The sequence below is a fragment of the Tripterygium wilfordii genome, chromosome 21 (genome assembly GCF_013401445.1).
Source record: "Tripterygium wilfordii isolate XIE 37 chromosome 21, ASM1340144v1, whole genome shotgun sequence".
NCBI lineage: Eukaryota > Viridiplantae > Streptophyta > Magnoliopsida > Celastrales > Celastraceae > Tripterygium > Tripterygium wilfordii.
In genome coordinates, this window is record NC_052252.1 from 14,475,915 (window position 1) to 14,502,674 (window position 26,760).

At 36.7% G+C, this 26,760-nt stretch overlaps 4 protein-coding genes across 5 annotated transcripts; 3 read left to right on the forward strand and 1 right to left on the reverse strand.

Moving 5' to 3' along the window:
- The first annotated feature begins 1,564 nt into the window (after nt 1-1,564).
- LOC119988927 (receptor-like protein 4) lies at nt 1,565-6,682 on the forward strand. Of its 2 annotated transcripts, none has more exons than XM_038834190.1 (9): nt 1,565-1,805; nt 2,753-3,808; nt 3,953-4,100; nt 4,215-4,286; nt 4,612-4,683; nt 5,628-5,699; nt 5,779-5,856; nt 5,980-6,241; nt 6,353-6,682. In XM_038834190.1, exons 1-8 carry the CDS (start codon nt 1,736-1,738, stop codon nt 6,215-6,217), a joined length of 1,806 nt encoding a protein of 601 aa, XP_038690118.1. In that variant the 5' UTR covers nt 1,565-1,735; the 3' UTR covers nt 6,218-6,241; nt 6,353-6,682. The 2 variants fall into 2 exon arrangements, with proteins under 2 accessions (XP_038690118.1, XP_038690117.1); XM_038834189.1 differs by having other exon boundaries at nt 1,573-1,805; nt 5,980-6,161.
- A 2,805-nt stretch (nt 6,683-9,487) lies between these two features.
- On the forward strand, nt 9,488-10,229 carry LOC119988935 (ethylene-responsive transcription factor 12-like). Its single transcript, XM_038834201.1, has one exon. The coding sequence runs from the start codon at nt 9,575-9,577 to the stop codon at nt 10,037-10,039; it is 465 nt and encodes a 154-aa protein (XP_038690129.1). The 5' UTR covers nt 9,488-9,574; the 3' UTR covers nt 10,040-10,229.
- Nucleotides 10,230-13,243: 3,014 nt separating this feature from the next.
- LOC119987976 lies at nt 13,244-20,895 on the forward strand. The gene is made up of 3 exons (XM_038832892.1): nt 13,244-13,369; nt 13,452-13,610; nt 20,836-20,895. Exons 1-3 carry the CDS (start codon nt 13,244-13,246, stop codon nt 20,893-20,895), a joined length of 345 nt encoding a protein of 114 aa, XP_038688820.1.
- A 176-nt stretch (nt 20,896-21,071) lies between these two features.
- On the reverse strand, nt 21,072-22,233 carry LOC119988931 (ethylene-responsive transcription factor 4-like). The gene has a single exon (XM_038834194.1). It carries the CDS (start codon nt 22,146-22,148, stop codon nt 21,429-21,431), a length of 720 nt encoding a protein of 239 aa, XP_038690122.1. The 5' UTR covers nt 22,149-22,233; the 3' UTR covers nt 21,072-21,428.
- Nucleotides 22,234-26,760: the final 4,527 nt, after the last annotated feature.

The window sequence follows — 26,760 nt, forward strand, 5'->3', positions numbered from 1 at the left end:
TCTTAAATGTGAATGGCATGACAGCTAACTCCATCATGATCCCACTTGACAAGTATGATGACCTCAGGTTTGATTATTCTTTCCTTATATCGTCAATTAAAGCATGCATATGCATTTCCTTTACGCTCCCATCATATTTCCTCATGACACGTGGCAAACCCTACATTCTTTAAGGCGCCTAGCGTGTTTGATTCTCATCTTTTTATTACTTTATAGATTAATTTCCAAGTATCACCTTTGCCAACCAATTGTCTAAAATACCAAGTCACAAGTTCACCATTTCCTAGACAAATACTTTTATCAAATAATAACATGTCACTTATTGCAAAATAATTCTATAAATAGCCATTCCCCATCCTTCGAAATGATATGCAAAAATAAGCCTAAACACTCTATCAAAACTCTTTGCCAAAATACTCAATCCAAACACAATTCCTTATCAAATTTCTCCTCTTTTCCTACACTTACTTGATCATCGAAGTCTGTTTCACCGACACCCCAACCCCCAATCCGATCTAGGAGCTTGTAACGGCTTTGTTTTTTGAAGGGCTGTAGGATCCAAAGGTAACAGACGACCCTACGTCATCAAAAAGTTTATTTTTCAACAATTGTACGTTTAGTCACCTACAGTGAACAACACCCACTAAATTAACCTAACCAGGTCCAATCCTGACGAATGGAGTCTAATATCACCTTGCTTGCCCATGGTATCTGCACAGACATTTTCTTCCCTCATATTGTGGGTGAAGGCGAACTCAGCAATTTCTATGGATACATCAAGTCTGTATGGTTTTGTTCTCCATGAGTCATCAAAAAGTTGATTTTTCAATGATTGTAGGTTTAGTCACCTACAACGAACAACACCCACTAAATTAACCTAACCATGAAAAAGCCTCAGACATGGGCATGCAAATATTACCAAATCGATGTGATATTCTTGACAGCCTTGCTCATGTTCTTTCATTTGATTATAATATATGTATCTTCTATGATACATATCAGTAAATTATGTGAAGTAGCTATCAACAAAGTTTATGGATAGTTGGTGGATTAGATAAAAATAAATAGTAACTAAACATGTATTTTCAGAGACTCCGATAATTGCGCACCAATTCTTGCCTGCCCATCTAGAATGTGAAATGTCAAAAATCAACGAGTGACCTCAACCGTCGGATTACATCTCACGGCAGCATAATCCCACCCTGATTCCTGGCTTTTTGTCCTCTACGAAACAAAAGAATTTCATGTGAACGACTGAACGTAGCCAAAAACAAAAAAAAATTACGTGGAAATAAGCAAATTCTATTTATATGATGCGAGTTTAGAGCAACATACTGTGTCCACTATTCTCACCTCACATCATAACCGTTCTGGATGGGTCCCAAGTCCCAATACTGAAACCAAAGCGCGGTTGCTCACTATTCTACTCTGATGGAGACATATGATGCCCAACTTTTGTCATGATCATCATATGGGATAATGGCCCACATGCACCGTCTGATTAAAGGAATCCATCATAACCAATGCACCCACCGCCCGCAAAACAATTGCTCTCTTACCAGTCAGCTAAATGAAGAAAATTAAAGTCCAACTGTGTTTACCTGCACTCACGTCTCAGGCAACACTCACTCTCTCATTCTCTCTCTAAAAAAAAAGGGGGAAGAAAAAGCTTTGAAGATAGGATGTGAAAACAAGGGACAATATAGAGAGACGAGGGGAGCTGAGCAAAGCTAAAATGCAAATACTTCTTCTCTCACGGCTTCTCATCTTGTGTTTGGCATTCGCTTCGTCTTCGGCTCGACCTGGTTAGCTCTCGCTTTACTTCGTTGATCCGAGTATTTTTTTTTTTAATTTCGTTGCAGAATTTGATCTGTACTTGTTTTACGAACTTTTTAGGGTCTCAGAAGTGAAATTAGCTTGGATAGTGATTAATTCTGGCCAATACGAGTGTCGTTTGGAATGATGGTTGTCTTCAATCTTCATAGGCTACTGCTAATGTTTTTCGTTGATATTGCGATTCTTGTATTTACTTAGATTTGAGATGCTTCGTTTAGCTTCTATCTTGCATTGACGTCAGTCAGTCAGTCGTGGAGTTAATGTAAGAAGAGAACATAATTGATGTGAAGAGTGTGCTTCCTTATTAATACTTTTGATTGATCAGATTTAGATGAAATGAGTGGTATGACGATTTTGATCTGCTTGGTAGCTGGGAGAATGGACGAACTAGGAAACTTAAAAGGAAATGATTTTTGAATTCAAAATTACTGAAGAAATATTTCGCATGTTTTGTCTCCCTTGGCCCAGGAATTAAATCGGCCGCTAATGTGTGTTGAAAATGAATTGTGACGTCTGAAGCTTGAAACAAATTTCTGTATCTTGTCGACTATAGCTATGTTAGGACCGCTAATATATTTTTGCTTATTTTGTCAACCATTGCTTGTAGAACATTATAGTTATATTGACCTTTTGTCATTTGAATAAACTGAATCAAGCTAGTAGAAAGTCTGTGTTCATTATGCAAGCACTTAGTCCTTTTGTGAATGAACAAAATTTGCTGGAATACTTTTATATAAACATGATGGTAATAAGATGCTTGTTTGTTTTTTTTTGGTGAAATAAGACTTTTTTGGTTCCCAGTCTGCTGCTTCTACAATAGAAGTTAGAATGACTGAATCTTCCAGCTTTAGTTCTTGTCTCTTTCTAATGGATCTTAATTTGGGCTGCCTTCACAATTTCTGTTCTCTTATTGCAGCACCATGGGTTATGCGAATAAGTTGTGGGGCTCGAGAAAATGTAAAAACTCCACCAACAAATACTCTTTGGTTCAAGGATTTTGCTTATACAGGAGGGATTTTTACTAATGCTACGCGCCCAAGTTACATCAGCCCCCCACTTAAGACACTTCGGTATTTCCCTACGTCTGGAGGGCCGGAAAATTGCTACAATATTAAGAGAGTGCCAAAAGGGCACTACTCAGTGAGAGTCTTTTTTGGACTGGTAGGACAGCCAAATTTTGATAACGAACCTCTGTTTGATGTCTCTGTTGAAGGCACCCAGATTTATTCATTGAAATCGGGTTGGACGAGCCACGATGACCAAGTATTTACTGAAGCTCTTGTGTTTCTTACTGATGGCACTGCCTCTATCTGTTTCCATAGTACTGGTCATGGAGATCCAGCAATTCTTTCCATTGAGATTCTTCAAATTGACAATAATGCATATAATTTTGGCCCGGAGTGGGGTAGAGGTACAATCCTTAGAACAGCAATGAGACTTACCAGTGGTACTGGAAAGCCGAAGTTCGGCGTCGATTATGGTGGGGATCCCTGGGGTGGAGATAGGTTTTGGAATCCTATTACAAGTTTTAGTCAGAATTTCGATCATCCCAGGTCTACTGAGAGTAGCATTAAAAAGGCTTCAAATGCACCAAACTTCTATCCACAAGCTCTTTATCAGACTGCCCTAGTTAGTACTGATTCTGAACCTGATTTAGCATACACAATGGATGTGGATCCCAACAGAAATTACTCGATTTGGTTACACTTTGCTGAGATTGATGCTTCAGTAACTGATGTAGGCCAAAGGGTCTTTGACGTCATCATAAATGGTGATACTGCATTCAAAGATGTAGACATTGTCAAAATGAGTGGTGATCGTTATACTGCTCTTGTGTTAAACACGACCGTAGCTGTTAGTGGGAGGACTTTGACAATAAATCTGCACCCTAAAGTGGGCAGTCATGCCATTGTCAATGCCATTGAGGTCTTTGAAATTATCATAGCTGAGTTCAAAACTTTATCAGAAGAAGGTATACGTTACACCATAATCTATGTTTACATGTTTTGTTTCTATATTATATTTATCAAAATACTAAAATGAGGCTTCATGGACACGGGCATTTTTCCCTCTGTTGAATGTACTAGTTTGTTTATCCTTCTTTTTTCCCCTGTAGTTAGTGCTTTAGAGTCATTAAAGACGGCATTGGGGCTTCCTCTTCGGTTTGGATGGAATGGTGATCCATGTGTTCCCCAACAACATCCATGGAGTGGAGTAGATTGTCATTTGGACAGCACCAAAAGCAAATGGTTCATTGATGGACTGTAATTTCTTTATCTTTTGCCTCATTTAAAGTTAATGTTAGAAGTTTAAACCAGTAATATGTTGCACATATATGTTGTGTGGAATAATTTTGGCATTTATTTTCATATGGTCAGTGGTCTTGACAACCAAGGTCTAAGAGGTTTTTTGCCAAATGACGTATCCAGACTACGTCACTTACAGAGCATGTAAGTTTCTTTTACCATCTTCACTATGAATTGTAAGCTTCGGGGTGTTGGTTGATTTTTCTTTGACATGAAATTTGATCTAGTGGCATACGCATATCCAATTCCAACGGTTATCGCCATGAAAAAGTTCTGTATTATTTTCTCTTCCAACTCTTCGCGCACTTCCAATTCCAATGGTTATAACCATGAAAAAAATTCTGTATTATTTTCTCTCCCAACTCTTCTTCTTTTTGGCCAACAAAGTAGTTAGACATCTAATAAGTTCAAATCAATTATAAAATCCAATGGTCTCATCTCTACATTTGTTTGATATGGGTTTCTACAGAAACTTGAGTGGAAACAGCATTCATGGGGCTATTCCTTCGTCTCTTGGGATAATAGCTAGCTTAGAAGTGCTGTAAGTGTCACTCTTCTTTCAGATACTGTTAAATTTTATGGTTTTATAACATAATACAGTTTCCGCAATTGATATCTTTTCGTGGTATAGCTTTCCACAATTTTATATTTCTTTTCCTTGGACATACTCAGTATGCTAACCTCTAATAAAGCATGATGCGTAGTAATTTGCATCTTTACTTAAAAGGTGATTCTGAGGCATCTTTTTATTGTTATTATTCTTTTTTAGAAGTGATTCTGAAGAATCTGTTGCATGTTTTTCAGCAATAACTGGATGCCACTAGTTTGTAGACATAAAAAATTTTCTCTAACCAAAGCTGTGGCTCATCTATGCTTGAATTGAATTTGCTCCTTCATCTACTTGTACACAATCTATTTTTATACATTTATTATTTATTTAATGTATGATGATGAACTATATATTTTAAGTACATTGAGAGTAATTAATAATTATCCTTAATTTTGATTAGAGCACTTGTAAATAGGTCAAGCAACAATAATAGGCTGTCAACTCGCTAGAACTAAGTATTAAGAATAAGAATGTTCAGGTAGGAGAAAGTAACACTTTTGGTCACCAGACGATAGGTGATTTTTACACTTTGGGTGACCAATTTGTAACTCTTTTTTTTCTTTTGGTGGGTGGCTGAGTTGTGAAAGTATCTATCTTTAGTGACCAAAAGTGTAATTTACTCATTCATTCAATAATGCCATCATGGCATCAGGATTACAAAAAAAAAAATGTTTTGCACTAGGAAGGAGTGAAGAATGGTCATATCCCCTAATTACTTCTTGGTTGATGAAGTTTCACTCAGTCTATGGTCGAAGTCTGTGAACAGTCTTTATTGAAAAGAAAATTAAAAAGGGAACAGTTATGATCTCTATTGCTTTGTAGAGAAAATTCTAAGCATAGTACCTACAGTATCACTAACGAATGCTGCGTGACAGGGACCTCTCTTATAATTTATTTATTGGATCAATTCCTGAAAGCCTTGGGCAGTTGACATCATTACAAAGACTGTAAGTCCTTTGAACAGCTTATTAAACCATGAAGTAGGGATGTACAAATGAGGATTTAAAGATATGTTCCATGGTTCAGGTATCTCAATGGAAACTCTCTGTCAGGAAGAGTCCCAGCTACACTAGGGGCAAGGCTTTTACATAGAGCTAGCTTCAAGTATGTTGTCGTCAATGTTTGTTCGAGAAATTTGCAGGCATTGAGAAAATTAAGTTAAATGTGGTGTTTACGTATTTTGTTTGCTACATTTGAAATCAATCCTTACTGCTATATTTGGTGCAGTTTAACTGATAATGCAGGTCTTTGTGGTATACCGGGACTCCCTACTTGTGGACCGCACCTTTCTCCTGGTGCAAAAGTTGGCATCGCATTTGGCGCCTCTGTGGCATGCCTACTCATTGTTATTTGCTCAATGTGTTGGTGGAAAAGACGGCAGAATATTCTCAGAGCACAGCAGATTGCAGGTACCTATCATAAGCCAGTTGGCCAGTTAGAGAACAGCATGATTTGCCCTCCGTAACTTTAATATTCTAAGGATCCTTAGGTAGTTAAATATCTTCTCGAAATTTCTCTCATCTTCCATCGAATGTATGCTCAACGGATAGTAGCTTCTTCTTCCACTACAATTTATGATCTTTCTTCTTGTGTCCTACAGCCAGAGGTGCTCCATATGCAAAAGCAAGGACCCAACTGTCGCATGATATCCAACTGACAAGGCATTCTAATCATGGCCATGCTAAAACTGCTGCTGAAAACGGGCCGAGTTTACTATCATGATTATTTGACCAGCGCTCACAATCCTACCAAGTTGAAGTTTGCCTGTTTCAGTACCCAGATTCTGATCAAATTCTCCTCGATGGCATCAATCCCAGAATCATGTACATTGCTTCAATTCTTTGTTCCATTACGGAGAAGAAATGTTGTGACATTTTAAAAACGAAGTATATGGGGAAAGAAAAAAAAAAAAACCTCTCTTTTATTCTTTCTTTCAACTTTTCCTCTTGTTCCCTCCTTAAACCAGTCACCAGTGTAAGAGCATGTCCAATGGACACTTGAAAACTATTTTTCAAGTGTCCAAAAGTGAACTTTATGGAAAATTTAGAGTGCTAGAGTTCTACAATGGATGAAAATGAACACTTGAAAACACACTTTCTTGATAATGACACTTGTTTTATAGGTTATTGTGGAAAATGACACTTGAAATATGAAGTATGGATATAGTTGATGAATAGTGAAGAGAGATGATGAAAAGGAAGAGAGAGGTGATGAAAATGAAGATAGAGGTGATGAAAAGTAAGAGAGAGATGATAGAAAGAAAGAAAGAGAAAATAGAGAAATGAGTTTGAAGTGTTGGAAAGTATGAAGTGTTGATGAATAAAGTATATTGTGGGACCCACTCACCCAATTAAATTATGCCACCCAAGATAGAAGAGAAGAGAGAGATTGGTTTTGAAGTACTTGATATTTATTTTAGCATTGAGAGTTGCTCTAATAGGTCCTTTGGACCCTAGACCTTGCAAATGACATGTATAGCTTGTTTGGTAAAGTTTATTTTGAAAACTTATAAACTTTAAAATAAATTCTGTCAAACATTCCATATATTTAATTAACTTCAAAAAAAACATTTAAATTGCAGTTTATTTTAGAGTTTATGTTTGTTTTTGTATTTCTTCTTTTTTATTAAGATAATATTATATATAATATTATAATTTTTTATTTTATCTTTTAAATTAAAGTTAAGTAGACTTTTTTTTAAAGCTTATGCTATAAGTTTGGTCAAACATTTCAGAATTTATAAACTAGTTTATTTTTCATATGTTATAAAGTAGCTTATTTGGACACCAAATAAGCTCTACCAGTAACCTTGAAATACTAAAATGCTCATTCGCTACATGACAAATTGGCAATATATTTGCAAAAAGAACGAAATAATCTTAATTGTCTTGACCAATTTTAAAGATGCCTATTTTGTAATTACATGTCCTTGTGCGGTTGTGCCATAGAAGTACAAGAAATAAAATCAAAATGGGCCTGAAAAGCGGAGTTCCTCCCAAATTTCATGGTCCAGATAGATACACAAACCCAGCTTACTTTAGGTGGTACGTAGGATTAAAAAGTACTGAAAAAAAAAAAGAGTAGAGAATCGCAACGATTCGTCTTTTCCACACGTGTCCTGATGCAATACTTGTAAAGGACGGTCAAAACATCGACCAAAATCGTGTAAAAAATAACATCACGTGAACATGCGTCAGTCCATTGCAGCGGAGTCTCCTGTCATTTCAAAGTTCAAAAATCAACTACCGTACAAATTTCCATTTTCCACTTTCACCTATGCGTGCCCTACCACCCACCAGTGGACGGTGAACCACTCCATTTTCTTAACGAGTCAAACACGCCATTATTGGACTCAGTCCTTCAAAAGCCGACTCGGTCTTGTCTCCCGCACTCAGACACCTCGCTCTCTGCCTTCCACGTGGGGCCTCTCTCTGGGGAACCACAACAGCAGGCTACCCTCCACTCACAATCCGACAACGCAACCCTCAAATCCTGCAAATCTGATCCTATTTTTGTAATCACAATCATCACCCCTATTTTTATATTGGAGAATGTTATTGGGTGCTTTAGAAAATTAGATAATAATGAAAAAGAAATATTGAAATCTTAAAAAGTCATATATTTTAAATTTATAAAAATAATTGAGAGTGTTCATCATATATAATATATTATGTGACATGTATTGTTGTATTCAATTCTTAACAAATGTATTATAGGCGACCGTTAACACTAGTTATTTATATTTCAATACTGATAGACTTAGAAACAAAGGAATTTTTTTTTTCAAAATAATATCTCTATACACATTAATTGGGTAACATCCGGTTTAGCAACATGCCATTGTCATTGATAATAACTACGTTTTTTTTAGCGAAGCCGCTATTGAGAGTTTTAGGCCAATACCGCTATTGACAACATGGATATTTATGGATCTGGGGGCTCTGCAATTCTCTAGAGTCTACAATTCATATCCAATAGTGAAGAAAAAATCATATAAATTTTAAAAATGAAAAAACAAAAATGTGGTATGATGTAGCACATCTCTCAATCCATTGGATTTCAATTGTAGACTCTATAATTTGAAACTAATTGCGGAACCCCCTAATCCGAATTTCATATATAGGCAAATTTGGAATATTGCTTTTCATTCTTCGATCATTACGGTGATGGAATGAATACTCTGGTGTGGTTGAGTTGGCCTGAACAATATGGTCTTATATATATATAGGCACTAAAAACTTGGCCAATTCAGGTTGTCTATGAGGCTCTACATGGACTACAGGTAATATATATATATATATATATATATAGCGAAGTCGATGCCCAATTAATGTGTACAACTGTACATGATGTTATTTTTTTTAAAAAAAAAAACTCAAAACAAAGTATTATTGGCCGAAAAGAAAATTAATTAGTCATAGGGCATACGTCAGCACCGGCACGGAGAGTACTCACGTTATCACATGATAACCCTACCTGCCCCAGACAGGCGCCCTCTCTCAGGTCTAATCAAGCGGCGGCTCTCTGCGTTCCTTTTGTAGGCCCCACTTTTTGGCACTCCATTTTTTCTCGATCCAAATCATGTCAGCCTCCACTCAATATACACCGTTGGATCAATCGAAATATTAAAACAACACACAATCATATCAACGCAACGGCGCAGATTAAAGATAGAGCAAATACGACAGGAGGCAAGCAGTTTTGCCGCCCAGCCGACGATTACGCAAGACTGCGTGGGTCCTACCATTCTCTTCCTTCTTCACTTCTCCTTCTAGTTTCCTCTTAAAGCTCCCACGCTCGCTTTGCTGTTTATTTTGTTGTGATGGCGTCCTCTGGGTCACGTGAGGGGCACTACAGGGGAGTGAGGAAGAGGCCGTGGGGTCGCTACGCAGCTGAAATACGTGACCCGTGGAAGAAGACGAGGGTGTGGTTGGGTACATTTGACACACCAGAAGAAGCTGCCCTTGCATACGACGGAGCTGCTCGTTCTCTCCGTGGATCTAAAGCGAAGACCAACTTCCCGGTCCCTCCAACTGGGCTTTCTCTGGACCTCAATCTCCCATCAGATCACCACCATCATCGTTTGCCCGACGGTCTCGCTCTCCGTGATTTTCTCCGAACTGATGTTCTTAAAGGCATGAACTTTAACGGCACTGAGCTTCCGTCATCATCGTCACGTGATGGTGCTGTTACTAGCGCGCCTCCGGTTCCGGAGAACGTCACGTTCGGTATCCTTCGACGTGGCCTGCCCATTGATTTGAATGAGCCTCCACCAGTCTGGCTGTAAATGGTTGAGCTTGCTTAGCTTCTATAGTCATTAACCGGCGTCGTTTTCTTAGCTTTAGAAGAAAAAAAAAAGATAAATCTTATCTCTCTGTATTTTATTACCTTCCCCTACTGATTTCTGTGTCATGTGATGTGAGGAAGGTTAACAAGAACGATTACAATATCATGGTTTTATGATGTTTTTTTCGACACTCTTTATGGTTTTCACTGCTATTGGTTTTACGTATCTCCGATGATTAACACGGCGAACCTGAAACTGGAAGTTGGTATGCACGCGTGGGGGAGGTGAGAGTAATGTTGGCAATTAGGGAGTAAGCGTAGCAAGCGTGTGCGTTTAGTATTCCTTTTTCAAGTTTGGCAAGTCCAGGGAATCTGTTTCTGATAAATTTAGCAGCGTACGATTTAGGTGAAACTAGACCCACTCTCTTCTAAATGCGCATGTTGGCAAGATGAATTTAAATCGACTGGACTGAATTGCCCTTCGCGTTTATAGATTTGCCTTTACAATCCAGACTCTAAAATCATATTTATTTATTATCTATTCAATTATTCAGGTTATATATGCCAATTTTACAAAAAAAAAAAAGAGTCGTCACATCCCATGAATACTTGTGATTCTTAAAAAAAATGTGGATGCATAAGATAAAATTCTTTTGGGTATTTATTTTTTTATAATCAAATTAATTATGAGGCCATGAAGAAATTAACGTTGTTGACAGACTAATAAAATATATGTATTGGGGAAGAAATGGGTCGTGTCAACCTTTTCTCTCTTAGGGCCGGTGGCTTTGCAAATAAACACGTTAATTTAATGGGAAATGGAATTTCAACCCCGCACACACTCTCACTTGTCACTTTCAAACAAATTAGTATACAAAAGAATATACACTACTTTACGGTATATGCTTTAGTTTCTAATGTTCTTTATTTGTCTGCATGTTTAGGCCAAACTTTTTCAATATTCCCTTTTACACATATATCTACATAACCATGCGTTTAATTATTACAATCAAAAAATGCAAAATAATTTTACTTTCACTAGTTAAGACTTAGAGCATCGACAATAGGCTTGATATAAAGCATTTCAAAACTATCTTTCTTGATAAGTATAGCACTAGTGATTCACAATGGGAGCAAAATGGCCCACGAAAAAATAATGCACAATTGAGAATCGCTCAACCCGCAAAATCATGACACGTACACTTCTTTTCATCCTCTCTCTTGTTCCTCTTCTCCAGCCCCTTCTACGGCACAAATGACTGAGTTTTTCACTAGTTGAAGAATTACCTGTACCACCACAAACCCTGTTTTCAGGATAGTGCGAGATGAGTTTTGGTTATATCAATGGTCTCACAGGACAACTTCCCTCTGAAAGTACAAAAAGTTATTCAACTTAATGTTTCAAATAATATGTTAAATGGGTAGATACCGGAGAGGTTTCAAAGGTTCGACTCCAACTCCTTTTTGCCAAGTACAAGCGAAACCTCTTGAGGATTGTGATGGCGAGGCTACAAATATGCCGAGTACAGGTGGTGTGGAGCCTGAAAATAAGAAATGATCCGCATAGCCATACCGTTAGAGGTCCCGCTATGCGGATCGCCTCACCAAACAACCCAATAAATTGGACAGTACCACTCGTATAAGCTGACAGTATTAGGATTGTACAAAACCCGTTTATAACCCGACCCAACTCGCATGATTGAGGATTATATATGAGTTAGATATGTCTAACCCGAACTTAACATGGGTCGGGTGAGGTTTTGAATTTTCTTAACCCATTTTGACCTGACCCGACCCCATTTCGGATTATACTACATAGTTTATACTTATATAAATATATCAATATATAAATACATTGTTTAGTTTTATTTAGTAAGTATGGCCTTCAATGTTTCTTGTGTAGTAAGTATATCCTCCAATGTTTCATGGATTATTTTATTTTCTTTTAATTTTTTTTGAACCATTATCTCACAGGTAGAATAAAAGAATGTATACACTAAGTCACTATTTAAAACACATCATTTGCATTATCTGATTAAATTTAACGTTTTAAACATCTAGAATCAAAACTCACATGAGAAAATATATAATACATATTATACTAAGACCCAATATATGAATATACGTAGTTTATACATATTATACCTATGTTCAAACTTCAAACCCAACCCAACCTAAAACGAGGTCAGTTAAGGGTTGAAGGAACCCTCACCCGAACCTATGCGGTCGGATGAGGTCTCTCTCCAAACCCGACCCAACCCGAATGTAAATTAAAGTTTTTTAGACATTTGTTATATGATATTTATATATAAATATCATGTAAATATCATATACAAATATTATAACACATATTATTTTATTCATTTTTTTGAGAAGATTATTTTATCCATTTTAGTATATTAATACTATACATATTGTATACAAAAATTATAAATATTGTTCTCAAACTTAACTAATTACAAATTGCTTATTTGTAATTTGTAGTAAATTAAATTTGTCTAAAAAAATTTAAATTTTTAAAAATATAAAAAAATATATTGTACACAACTTAACCATTAACAATAGTTAACAGTTTTACCAAACATCTAACACTTTATTTCACAATTTTACGCTCAAATGTTTTTTCATAACTTAGCAGTTAGCGTTGAAAATCAACATAATCGTTATGCCACAAACTCTATGACACGTAATCTCTCTGTAGGCTCTACCAAGTATGTACAGATAAATAAATAAATAAATGTAAAAATATATAATTAAATATTCGCATCAGCAATAGTCAATGGCAGCATCAGTTGGAGTTTTTTTCCAAAATAACATTCTGACACAAATTATTTTCCAATATAACACCCTTATGAAAATATTTCTCAATATAACACTACACGTCACTGAAGTTGACGTGACTTTTGTATTTTTTTTACGATCACACCATTTAAAATGGCATGATCAATTTTTACATTAGCCACGCTATCACGAACGGCGTGACTAATATAAAAAATCAATCACGCCAACATTGTTGGTGTGAATGTTCTTTTGGCTCTCCATGCACCTTGGCAGATACATGTTCTCCTTCTCTTTATTGTTCACATCGATCACCAGAGCTTTATCAAGCAGACCCTGTTCTACGTATCCTCACGAAACCTGCCGCCATCAAAACCTCCTTCCGGTGACAAGACAGAGACCCATTAAAACACCATTTGTAAGATCAATGGCTTCACAAGGACAACAGTTCCCTCCTCAAAAACAGGCGGCACAACCTGGGAAAGAACATCATCCCATGGAGTCCAGATCCCACTTCACCAAACCCGACTACAAGCCCTCCAACAAACTCCATGTCAGATCTTTAATTTCCGTGATTGATTTTTGAAGTTGGAAAGATTTCTAGATGATAATGATTTGAGTTTCAATTTTGGCAGGGCATGGTGGCTTTGGTTACTGGTGGAGATTCTGGATTGGGAGAGCCGTTTGTCACTCTTTTGCAATGGAGGGTGCGACCAAGACTAGTGATTCTAAGGATCCATTGTCCATACCCACGGATTCAGGGTTTGAAGAAAGTGGTGGATGAAATGGTGAAGGTGAATGCGTTCAGACTATTTTTTTGTTAGGTCACGCCAATTCAATTAGCGTAATTAATATGTTTATACTATTTACGTCATTAAAAGTGACGTGATTGATCACGTCATTTTAAATGATTAAAATAACGTGATATTAAAAAAAAAAGTAAAAGTCACGTCAATTTGAATGACGTGTGGTGTTATATTGAAAAATATTTTCATGAGGGTATTATATTGAGAAAAAATTTGTATCAGAATGCCATTTTGGAAAAAAAAAACTCGCATCATCAGTTGTACAGATGCAGTGAGCCGGCCGTCATTTCAACTCTTACAACGACTGATTTGACCATCCAGTGGTCCCTACTCACTTTACGACTTTTTCCCGCTTTCCCTTATTTTATTCTTTCAATTTTATACATATATATATATATATTTTGTTTGTAACAAATTTTTTTTTCCCCTGATAGAGTGATAGTTGAGGTATGTATATTTCAAAAATAAAATAATAAAGAGAGGTGTCCGAGACGATAATGATGAGATATGCGTGAAAACGTTGTGACGTATTCCCTATGTTTGTGGTTTTTTTATGGGGAACAGCAGGTCGTGCGTGCGTGTCAACGCCGCAGGATACGATCGTTAAAGACATGAATGGACCCCCCACTCACCCTCACGAGCGAATCTGTCGGCAGCAGAGGCGTCACGGCGGTAGAAAACATTACCAACACAGCAAATCACCACACCAAGAAAGTTCCCAAGTTCATGCTTTTCTCATTGTTTCAGTTCCGTGACGATATCTTTCCCGGCGTTTTTAATTCTGGTCGTCCAACCGGGAGACTGACGCCATGTTCTTTTTTAATATTAACGTCGCCGTTAGTTTGTTGTATGTTATTACAGTATAACATCGTCATGATGGATCATATGTAAGCAGATTGAGTGTCTGACTAATCGAATTTGGTGAAATCTGTCCGACTGATAAGGTTGAAATGAATTTGAACTTGGGGTGATTGAATTAGAACATTTTGAAAATTGGGAGGCTGAGTTGGAACAAACACTATCTTCAATGATGAAAAGTTCAATTAACTCAGAAAATAGTCTCTCACTTTAAAGATGTGTATTTTGGAAGAAGTTACAATTTTAAATTGCATCCATTTAAAAGAGTTGCATTACTTCATTTGAATTGATAAAACATTGATTATTGGAGAGAATACAACTCTTCATTTCATATTAGAAATCCATACCCCCATACATGCTAATAATATTGTCTGTTTTAAATTACCCGGTTCTTGAAATACATCGAATCCGCATAGCTTTGTTCCTCCTTAATCTAGTTTTTAAGAGCTTAAACCCATGGATCAAAGCCCAACTCACGTGGACAAAGAAAAAGACATTGTTGCATGTTAATGGTAGGCTTTGGTTATATTAACCCATTGGTTGGGCATTGCCCAAACAAAGGGGGACTAACTCATAACACTCCTCTGTACTTGTGGGCTAAGTTATGACAAACCCAACAAATTGATTACATGTTATGTCCAATGAGATCGAATTGCTTCAATACCATATCAGAAATCCACACCCCTATACATGTCAACAATATTATCCGATTTGAGTTGTCCAATTCCCGATAATACATCGGGTTGCAATTCCTTTGTTTCTTCTTAACCTAGTTATTAAGGACCAAAATTCATGGATCAAAGCTAAACTCACTTAGTTTAAGAAAATATCTTGTTACATGTTAAGGGTGAGTTTTGACTATATTAACTCATTGATTGGGCATTGCCCAACCAATGAGTTAATATGCCCAATCGATCTGGGACTAAGTCATAACATTTCAAAAGACATGATCTTCATTGAAAGTACACAGCATGTCAGTGCGTGACTGAAGACCCTTTTGAGTGAACATTCTAAAGAGGGCTAGGTAACAGTAATGAGCCTTGGTGTTGGGCCTAGCCGTTGGGCCTTGTGCCATTTTCTTTTTGGTACTAACATATATAATCGTGATCATCATATCATCAGGAGTCGTGAAAGACGGTCGCGATGGACGACATTAGTTTTGACTGGTCTTTCTAACTTTCTAAAGCTATGGGAGTATGGGGTCTTAATTTTTTTCTTAATTTTCAAATAAAAATCAAAAGTTGTCCTTTTCTTTTAAGAAAAAACAATTTGGAGAGATGGGCAATATTGCTCTTGAAATAAAAGTATGTGAAACAATGGTCAATGGGCAGATAATTGATTTAATGATAAATAAAAATATTTCGAATGGGTAAGTGTCACTAATGTGGGAGTAATGTCGTGTACAATAAAAGGAGCTAAAGATGGACGGTGGCGCAATCGGCCATCCTCTCTTCTTATTTTGCGAGTGCAGTCAGTCACCAAGATCTGTCCTTTTATGCGCAAAGACCTTATGTACTGATTTTAAGCGTATTATATACGATTTATAAGGTGTAGGATCCCACACTTTATTTAAAATGTGGGATCCATCTAACACAATTCACACTCGAGTTCCATCACGTGTGGGAATCATATTTATATCAAATCATTGATGGTAGATGGATCCTTCATTTCAAATAAAGTTAGGGATCCCTTATATATATATATATATATCAAAAGCAAATAAAAAGACAGCGGGTCATCAATATAATTATCGACTTTCTTTTCTCTTCTACAGAAAGAATAGACAGATACATAGAAAATATTTTTTCAGAATACCTAACATAAATGTATCATTTTCAAATTTGGTGGTCTTTGTGATGATTTATCTTGAAACTTCTTCTGTCCCACGGTTATCACGCGTCTAATTAGGAAGGCTGCTCTTGTACAGCTCAAAAACCTCTTCTATCAAGAAATTTTCAGAAACTTGGTGCTAATTAGGTCTTAGAGTGTGTTTGGATGGAGGGTTTTAGGGAGAAAGGAAGATGCAATCATCTTTAACTAGCTCTTGTCTTGCATGGACAAACCAAAATAAGCAACTACAAATAAAAGCCGATTTAAATATTATTAATATATAATTTATCAAAAAAAATAGTATTAATATATATATTTTTAATCAAAAATCAGCCAATAGATGATCACTTCTACATCCTCCATAGTAAACTCGATAACAACGATGAGCTCCAACATATATTTCGGATTCCTCACAATATTCGGTCTAACAAATGGAAGGATGTGTTTTTTTTGTTTGAAATAAAAATTAAATTCGACATGAAAAATGTACAATAATTTTAGACCGTCAAATTTAAATTCAAAACTATTGATATTCTCATTGTGATGGATTTTAATTTTATTTAATTAAAAAATAAAATAAAATTTATGAATATATCAAAATGTTATTACAGCGGCCGGGCAGTCACTCCTTTGTCTTTGTGCCTATTTGGTGGACAATTTTACACTACAAATATATACTACCTAGACAATTTGCCTATTTGGTAGAGCTACTTATAAGTTTCAAAATAAGTTCTATCAAATATTCAACATAAGCTAGTTTATAAGTTCTAATAAGCTAATTTCTAAATTCTAATAAGCTCTAAAATAAGCTTAATTCCAAAAAAATATGCTTCAAATTAAAGTTATTTTAAAGCTTATATTTGTTTTTTTTCATTTTTTTACTTTCTTTTTTTTATTAAGATAATATTATATATAATACTATAAAATTTTTTATTTTAACTTTTAAATTAAACTTAAATAGACTTTTTTAAAGCTTATAAATTAGCTTATACTATAAGTTTCGTCAAACAACTAACAATTTATTTTACAATTTATAAATTATTTTATTTTGACTGTAAATAAGCTTTCTCAAACGAAACCATATGTTGACGGTGCAACAAACATCAATTGTAAGGCTCAAATTCCAACTTTTCAACCAGTTTAAGACAAATTTCAAATTGTTCAATATGGGGCCATCTTCAAGACAATAATGGTTCACGTACATTCACCTTTGTACCCCACTCTTCCCTTTCTTATTAATGAAATTTCAAGACTACCCCAAAGTCCATCTGTGTATTGTACTGTCCTCCTCCTCCTTCCGCAACACCTTCTTTCTGCGGAGACCTTGCGCCACGACTTGCACCGTGAATTGTCTATCAAACCAACCCTTTGAGTCAACCTTGGTGGGGCGTAGTATTTAGTATATCTTAGAACCATGAATTGAAAAGCGAAGGTAAAGTTAAGTATGGAAATAATGAATTCTCAATTGCATCATGTTTTTTAGTCTTCTTCTAGAATTATTAGCTTAATTGCACCGCTAAAATCAGCCAGCCCATAGATAGGTGTTTAGGTGTCACCTCAAGAGGCAACAAAAGTCCACTTAAAAAGGCCGCAAGCCAGCAGCCGTCCCAACCCACACACAACCTAACATTTTTATTACAAGCCACGTGTCAGTTTAGTTTGTTTCCATTCTTGTATTTTTATCTTTGTGGTGAACGGTTCAAACTATGTGAATAACATTTGTGTATGCATTTTATGTGAATTATGTGAGTGTGTGTTGGTTATATGTGTGTGTGTGAATTAGAGAGATACATATGTGTGTGTTTCTATTAGCAGATAAAAAAATAAAAAAATTTATCATTTGTTTGACGGTTGTTGCTTATTTTATATAGTCTGTCTCTATCCAACTTTACATATATATATATATATATATATATACATACTTTATCAAACTTTTGCGTAACACGCAGCCAATCCTATCTATCACAGTATCAGCGATTAAATGGGCCCCATTCTTTGAAAATAAAAGGATTAAATGGGCCCATTCAGAGACAGCGTTACAGCCATCACCCAGGCCCGACGGCGTTACTGTGTGTTCCTATCAAACGCGTCACTCTGTCTCACGGCCACCTTACGCCGTACTATTTTAATAATATTTTTTAATTTAAAAAATTGGACGATTTTTTTAAGGTAGAACCCACCTAACTACCCGCCCGATAATTGACAGCGAAATTTCATGCCACATAAAGGACCAATAGCCCCCATATACCAGTTAAGACGTGGGTCGAGACACAATGTAAAAAGATAATGCAGGATGACATCCGTACAAATAAGATTGGGTAAGGACCCTCTAACAAATTGTAATAATAAAATCACCCATGCAATTTAAACTCACGACCTCCCATTTGAGATAAGCGTTATCACGGTTATGTTTATCATCCGAGTCAATAATTTTGATACTTTGTATGCCCCATGTAATGACCAATGGGAGGAGTGGGGCTGAATTTTTAACCCTAAAATTAATTACCTTTGTTTTTTTAATCATATCCATCCCTTTCAGTAACAGAGAAAATATTTTGTAAAATTCTTTCATATTTTCTTTCCCCCTGTCCTCTTCTTCCGCCCAAAATCCTCTGTAAAATGAATTTTGTTTTCAGTTTTATTTTTTAAAATTATTTTCAAAATCTAATATTAAAATAAAAAACCAAAACCATTTCCAAACACAACCTAAGGATCCTCTTCCCTCCTCCCTCTTTTCTTCCCCTGCTTCCGATTGCACCGTAAACTTCTTTGCTCTTCGTACGCCATTTCATCATCATCAACAGAGTCACGACCAAAGCATATTCCCTATGAACAAGGGGTCAGGGCAAGCGATTCTATTCATAGGCGACTACTCTCATGTCCTCATTTTGAAGTGGTGGTCAACGTCGTTGTGGCTTACGCTGTCCCTTGCCACTCGAGAGCCAAATTCAAGAGGGAAGAGAGCATAGAGAACATCGGAAGGATTTAAACATATTGATGAATTGTTATTAAATCTCAGCCATCAGATGAAATGGATGGTTGAGATTTGATGAATTTAAGGTGACTTGAACCCAGAAAATTTCTGTCCCCCATCCCATGACGAAGTCATATATGCACATGCTCTTTCCTTATGACATGCATGCAACCTGAATCCGCAAATTATTTGAGACAGCTGCCGCCGTGACCACATACTTTTGTTTCCATCATCAAAAGCTTTGTATTATGATAATGATTAATTCACAATCAATTAGTTATGTAGAATCCTGAAAGTCTTCTTAACAAAAATACGAAAAGATCGGCAAGCAAGATCTGGAAGTAGATATGGACGACCGGATAGTGGGGCCTACCAAAAAGCGGCAGCCGCTCATCACCTTCCTCTTTCCCCACTTCCCACGTGGCCCCCACTTTTTGTCTCTTCCCACGACTTTTTGGCATCTCACTAACAGACTTTTACATACGTACGCGAGGATCGGACGGCCATATAAGTCGTGCAATCCGGACACGGATCTCAAGAAACGCTCAGTCAACAGAAGAATTACCGTTTTGTATCCCAATTCCCAACCCATAATACCGCTCATTTACTATGCTCACGCGTGTATGGTTTTGTAGGCCTGTAAAAAAACCGTGTCAAATCGAATTGATCGATTGATTGGTTATTATCGAACATAATTTCATGGGGACGGATTTGGATGGGAAACTCAAAAAAACAATTAAATCAACTATAACTAATCGATTGATCAGTTAAATTTTTATCAACATTTTGAAGGAAAAAAAAAAGCTAAAACCATGGACACCCCTAGGTTTAAACCCAACAACACACGCTTCTCGTCTATTTTGATTATACCATCGACGATACCAAAAGTTTTGACTTTTTATGAGTCGTGCAGTTCTCGAATCAGACGTGACAAATACAACCCCGTCAAAATTTGTTATATGTAAATTCTGTCGCTAATTAACTTGGTTAAATCAAATTAAACTCACCAGTCACCAACGAATAAGAAAAGTACTATACTGTACAACAGCTAGTTTTTGTCAAGTAGTCCTTCAACAACCATGATTATTGATTATTCGGATCCATATATGAAAAATGATGCTTGTCGTTAGAAGGCAATTGTAACGAATCATATGGGAGACGTTTGGTATTGAAGTTCTTTTAACTACCACAAATACTTGGTTTCCCAGTTAGTATAACGCCAAGCTTTTAAAAAGAAGCCAAACAATGCATTAAATAACAAGTCCGTTTGTGTGTAAACAAAAAAACAAGAAGCCCAGCAAGCATCTCTAATTTTCTAGGACTAATACTGTTCGCAATAAACAAAAAAATCACACTCAATTATTGGTAGTTGTAATGGCAATTCACTTATTTATTTCCAAATTTTCACTTCTCCCCTTATGTAAATTGTGAAGAAGTACGCTTTCTTAGAAAGAAAGTAGCCATTACCTCAAATCAAAACATGCAACGTGTATATATTGAATTTACTTAAGGTACCGATTGCTGACACCTGGTGCTTCCTGTTTCTATCAGATAGAGCCACATCGCGAGGAAGGAGAGTTGGAGTTTATGACATCACTACCAAACTACTAGATAACGTCAAAGGAGAACATTGATAAAAAAATAATAATCCATAAATCATGAATTTGCAATCCGTAATCACGTGCGCTGCCGGAAAAATCTCAATCGTATTCCCGACTATATTTTCCGGCGAGCAAACAGGAAAAAAATTGCATATATACAATTGAAGCAAATCGAAGAAATTATAATGAGGATGATAATAATCTCAAGTTAAATTCATTCAGTGAATCAAAGGACATACAGTGAGTAGCTAGTTATGAACAACAATGCGAAACGCTGGTTTCTCTGTTGCAAAAAAGGGGATCTAGTAACGTATACAAAACAAGAGCTGATCGCTGATCGTTAAACATCTCATCGGATCACAGTCAGGCTCTCCAAAACTTCTCAACGTTCTATTCTTTCTTTTTTTTTTTTTTCCTTATAAGGCCTATCTTAAACCAGAAGGAAATCGGAGAATAAGTAAAATAGAGCAGATGAAATAAAGTTAAAAAAGAAAACCGATGAATCTACGGTGGCCGTTCAGCGGCACAAAATCTCAGGAAAAGTCAGGCGATTTCAGGCGGGGGAGGGAGGTTGAGATCGAGACCAAGAACTTTCCTTGTCTTGTTGCTGAGATCTTGATTACCGTAATCAACAACAGACGACGAATCGGAATCACTCTGGGCCCCACCTGCGAACAAGGCGTTGAAATGACGATGGTTATGCTGATCAAATCTGAGCCGTCCGTACTGCTGAGTCGGCAGAGGTCCGGCTCTCATCACGGAATCAAAGTACAACACATTCGGAGAGGGGACGCTGCGGACAAAACCCCCGGACATAGCCGGCACCTGCTGAAAAGGGAACCTAACGGCGGAGCCGAATCCACCGCCCCCGAGATTAAGATCCAACGGTATTGATTCGATCATGGGAGCCGCCTCGCGACTAGAGGACTCCACGGTACTGCTCTGGCTTGGGCTCTGGTTATTACTATTGATCTTATTGTTTATATTGCCGTGATTGATGTTGTTTACAATTTCACTAGGCGAAAGGAAGTTCGTCTTTGCTTTGGCACCGCGAAACTCGCGGGCAGCGGCGTCATATGCACGAGCGGCTTCTTCCGCCGTATCAAAAGTTCCGAGCCAAACACGGCTCTTCTTCCCCGGATCCCTAATCTCCGCCGCGTATCTCCCCCACGGCCTCTTCCTCACTCCCCTGAAATGCGGCTCCTTCCCAGTTCCGTTAACTTTAACGGCGGTGTTGGGGGCCGTTCTCTCCCTCGGTGCCATTACCAAAGGATGAAGTATCGTTTTCCGAGAAAGCTTTGCGTATTTGTTGAGAAAATAAGGGGTTGCTGTAGGGTCAGGGAGGGGGGGTGGGAGGTATGGATGGTTTTATAGATTGCTAGGCGAATAATCGGCGAGGAATTGAAGAGAGTGAGAGAGAAGAGCGTCAACGAAGCATTTGACTCTGAGGGCGGCTGAAAGGGTGGCCATTATAGTAATTTAGGCCTAGTGCGTTCTGATTACGTGGCATGTAGGTTTGTCTAAAAGAACGTGACCATCACATCATAATAATCGACGGCCGTAAATGCATACTAGATTGCGTGCGGTGGTGTCGGTGCCGTGAGTCTTTATGGTAACTATGCAACCAAACCCATCTAACATTTAACATTGGAATAGCCTCACGAGTAGGTAGATGACATCTGTGTGATATTTCATGGAAATCTCGAGTTTGAATTTTTTTTTCTCTTTCCCTATTAGAGATGACACCATAAACATTACAATTAATAATATCATGCCAAAGCTTTTTTTTCCCCAAGTTAGGATTTATTATTAAGTTGAAAAATCATTTTAATTTAGTATATGGGCCTGTTTGGGAGTGTTGTTAATTGCGATGAGGTGTTGTACGGTGCTGTGAGTTATAAAATTGTGGTGCTGTGAGGTGCGTTTGGCGTATATAAATTACGGTTATATTAGATTACTAATAATATTAATATAAAATCACTTAATGTTTACATTGTACATTAATCTAAAATAAAATAATTGACCTAATTTGATTACGTAGTGTGAGATGTGGTGAGGTGTTGTGAGATGAGTTGGAACGTAAAAGCTGTTTGACGTGTCACAAAAAATTGTGATACTGTGAAGTGCTATGCAACTGAACGCAGTGCGAACGTATTACTAAACACCCACATTAAATTTAAACCAAAACGCGTGGCAGGATGTGATTGTGACTTGATAGCCATAAAACGAGTTAATATGCGGTTGATCAAATTGTCGGTATATTCTGCTAAATCGCCGCATGAATTGGACCAAATTTTCAATTACTTGTGGGGGGAGAGAGAGAGACAGAACTGCTAGCTCGCGCTTTTATCCCCACTACTCTCTCTCTCTCTCTCTCTCTCTCTCTCTCTCTCTCTCTCTCTCTCTCTCTCCAGGCTTTTTGAGCCCACGCTTTTATCCCCTTTGAATCGCTCGCTTGAGCAAACAGGTGTTGGTCAATCTAACCAATAAATAATCGACACGACTTGTTATTTATTTAAGCGTTGAATGCAAAATGTGGAGACCCAACGCACCTCCCTTTCTTCTCTCTCCGCAGCCGCAACCTCTCCGACCAGCATCAATTTCATCCGACAAACCCATCACCTCCCTCTCCTTCAAAAGTAGGTGCCCCACACGCTCCTTTGGCTTAAAATCAATTTGACTTAAATCTTTTGATATGGATATTCCTTCCTTAGTAGATTATGTACATCAGTATATGTACTAATTACTAGTAATTAGTGAATAACTTCTATCAAAAAAATAGTAATTAGTGAATAACGGTACGTAGGGGTGGCAAGAAATTGATTCTGGTTCAGTTATGGATCAAACAAGATCACGTGTTTATAAAATATTTACTTGTCCAAATTCTAGTCCGGATTGAATTTCAAACGTACTTAATTTATCAAACCCTGATTGGTTTAAATCTGAATAAGTAAATCAGACAATAATCTCATCCAGGTTAGGATACGAACAAGATTTATGTGTTTGTACCTGGACTTGGTTTTAAATCTGATAAAATTTTTGTATTTAGATCCAGATTTCATACATATAACTTATGTCCAAACTTGGTTTAATCTGGGTCAAAAAAATTCGATTATTCAAACCGAACAGAATTTTATCTTCCCTAAAAATACGATCAAAAAGGAACCTAGAGGCATTTCGGTCAAAGCATTTCCTCTTGTACTAAGACATAAATAGGATAAAGCAAGCGAAACAAATTGGCAGCATAAAGCCAATTTATGGACTGTTGAATTTGATATTCTTAATGAGAATATATAAGTAGGTAAAAGACCATAAATGTGAAACATAGGAGAGCCTGAGAGGGTGTATGTCCTAATTAATTGGTTCCATGTGTTAGACCTTGAAGGGACTTGCATGGTGCCCGCCTCGTAGGGAAAGCAATATGCTATGATATATGGAGTCCTTTTGTGGCTAATGTATCGTAGCGGCTCAACAAGTCAATTATTGGTCTCGGCCTTTATTAGGAAAAGCAAGTGAGGTATTGAGAAGGACCTAATCAATTTTGATCCATAGATTTATGGGAATGGACAAGGTTCATGAATAGAGGCGACTCAGATTCAGAATCTTGGTTGTTAGATGTAAACGAATATAGAGGCAGACAGCTAATCATGCGACCTTTTGCTAGAGGTATTGTGGGTTCCTGTTGGATTGCAATCACATCTCTTCTCTTGCTGGCTCTTTAATTAAATGGGCAGTTGTGATTCATCAAAAGTTTGACATGTGTCGTGCATGATTCCCACCTATGTGATAGGCCACTTATTGCTTATTAGTCAGTAGTCATCGGCTGTGTGGACGTAGAATATACAGTCAACTTCGTATGAACACTTTCATTGCAGACATAAATAAAGGTCGTTACTCTCTATTAGGAAGCCCTGCTGTTTCCGCTATTAGGCTAATCACACCCACATAATTTATCCAACGACCCATATTCAACACACCTCATCAAACTATTTTAATTCAAAATATACACGACCCTAACCAAAAAGAGGTTCTCTCTTTTGGGCGAGGTTTTAATTCCAAAATAATATGTGTTTATAATTGTCTATAATCTAAGTGACATATTAACTCTAAATAATCCTTATACCTTTTCTCATACCACTTAGTTATAAATACATTGTGAATGCATAAATTATGGACATATAGTAGTGCTTTCGGTTTTAATTTGGGTGTAAGTAGGGATGGCTAGGTATTAATTTTTTTAAAAAATATAATGTTCAGCCTAATAAATCTAACAATTTTTTTGTTCGGAACAAAATTTGAATTTAATATAAAAAAACATAACCATTGTATATCATCGGATGTAAAATCAAAATATTTTCGATGTTTTGATTCTTAAACAAAAATCAAGTTCAATATAAAAAAATTTTAACAACTCTAAACTGTCAAAAATAAAAAATAAAATATTGAAGGGTTTGTTTGGAAACAGTTTTTTGTTTTCAAAAATTGTTTTGGTTTTGAAAATTCGTTTGAGTGAGTGTTTTCAGAAATTATTTTGTAAAATTGAAAACTGTTTTTTGATGTTTTATAAAATTTTTTCCTGTTTTCTCTTTCCTCTGTTCTTCTTTCTCCGCACAAAATCTTCTGTCAAATGAATTTTATTTTTAATTTTATTTCTTAAAATTATTTTCAAAATCTAATCTTAAAATCAATTTTTACAAACAAATTTAATTTTTATTTTCAAACAAAAAAAATATCATTTAATTCGTTAAACTGAATATTATACATATGTGATTATTTAAAATACTTTGGACTCGGACACCCATGCAAGTAGGCCCCACCATATATATCCCGTGTGTTGATTGGACTTGCATGACCCCCAGGGGCACAAATTAATATCGTAATCATAATCCCCAATTAATATAATAATATTATAGTAATTAGCACATACATAACCATAGGGCGGCTGCATACGACATTACGTGTCGAGAATGTGGTGGCAAACTATTCCAGAAAAACAGATACTGACACACATTAATGGACGCAAAAAAAGTATAATTTGAAAACATGAAACACGTTTGACCAACTTGTGTTTGACCAAAAGCTGCACTAAATATTTGATGACACACAGAAACAGCCACCCGGAAACAGCAGCAGCAGCATCTTATTCGGCTGTATTATATGTCTATGCAACCGTTTCATCATCCTTAAAAGCGACATAATGGGATCAAAGTTCAAATGTACGTGTCAAAATCATGATGGTCTTCTGGAGATCCGGCAACTTTATCGGATCCATAAACTTCAATGCGTGTAAATTAATGGGAATGCATAGACTAATGCGGTGCTTCTTGTCGTGTCCCCCTCAAAGGGTCGGCACGGCTATTGTGTATATCTCCATGCATGTGTTTATGGTTCATGTAATCTAATCATTCTGCGTGTTGACCATCATCGTCAATTCTTTTAGTCCTCATGTATGCTTCAACTAAAATTTTCAGTATTTACCAGAGACAGGACGCAAGAATTTATTGGTAAAATTAAGCAGAGACCAAAGGACAGCATTTTTGAAATTTTTTTGAGGTTATTTATTAATTATGTATTCGAAAATATGGAAAAAAATAACGTTAAAAATCAAAATTTTATATAATAATAATAAATAATAATTGACAATTAATAAGTGGTTATCTTGGTCCATGATAGGACTGAATGCTGCCTCTTTTTGAGGTCGATGCACTAGTTAGTGCAAGCAAAAAGTCTAAGGTAGGGTATGCTGGTCGTACTGGAGCCTTTTTTCCTTGCGGGGTGAAACACAAACTGTGGTGTTTCTTACCTCCTTTTAATCTAATGCTGAAAAGATTGCTTCAACTCCCATGAATTTGTTGCTTTTTGAATCTAACTAATA

Bases quoted from the DNA above. Each gene is read 5' to 3' on its own strand.
- LOC119988927 (XM_038834189.1), top strand. From the start codon at position 1,736: ATGCAAATACTTCTTCTCTCACGGCTTCTCATCTTGTGTTTGGCATTC. The intron at 4,684-5,627 runs GTAAGTGTCACT...GCTGCGTGACAG, and splicing joins ATAGCTAGCTTAGAAGTGCT to GGACCTCTCTTATAATTTAT. The intron at 6,162-6,352 runs GTACCTATCATA...TGTGTCCTACAG, and splicing joins CAGAGCACAGCAGATTGCAG to CCAGAGGTGCTCCATATGCA.
- LOC119988935 (XM_038834201.1), top strand. From the start codon at position 9,575: ATGGCGTCCTCTGGGTCACGTGAGGGGCACTACAGGGGAGTGAGGAAG.
- LOC119987976 (XM_038832892.1), top strand. From the start codon at position 13,244: ATGGCTTCACAAGGACAACAGTTCCCTCCTCAAAAACAGGCGGCACAA. The intron at 13,370-13,451 runs GTCAGATCTTTA...CAATTTTGGCAG, and splicing joins AGCCCTCCAACAAACTCCAT to GGCATGGTGGCTTTGGTTAC. The intron at 13,611-20,835 runs GTGAATGCGTTC...TGTTTCTATCAG, and splicing joins TGGTGGATGAAATGGTGAAG to ATAGAGCCACATCGCGAGGA.
- LOC119988931 (XM_038834194.1), bottom strand. From the start codon at position 22,148: ATGGCACCGAGGGAGAGAACGGCCCCCAACACCGCCGTTAAAGTTAAC.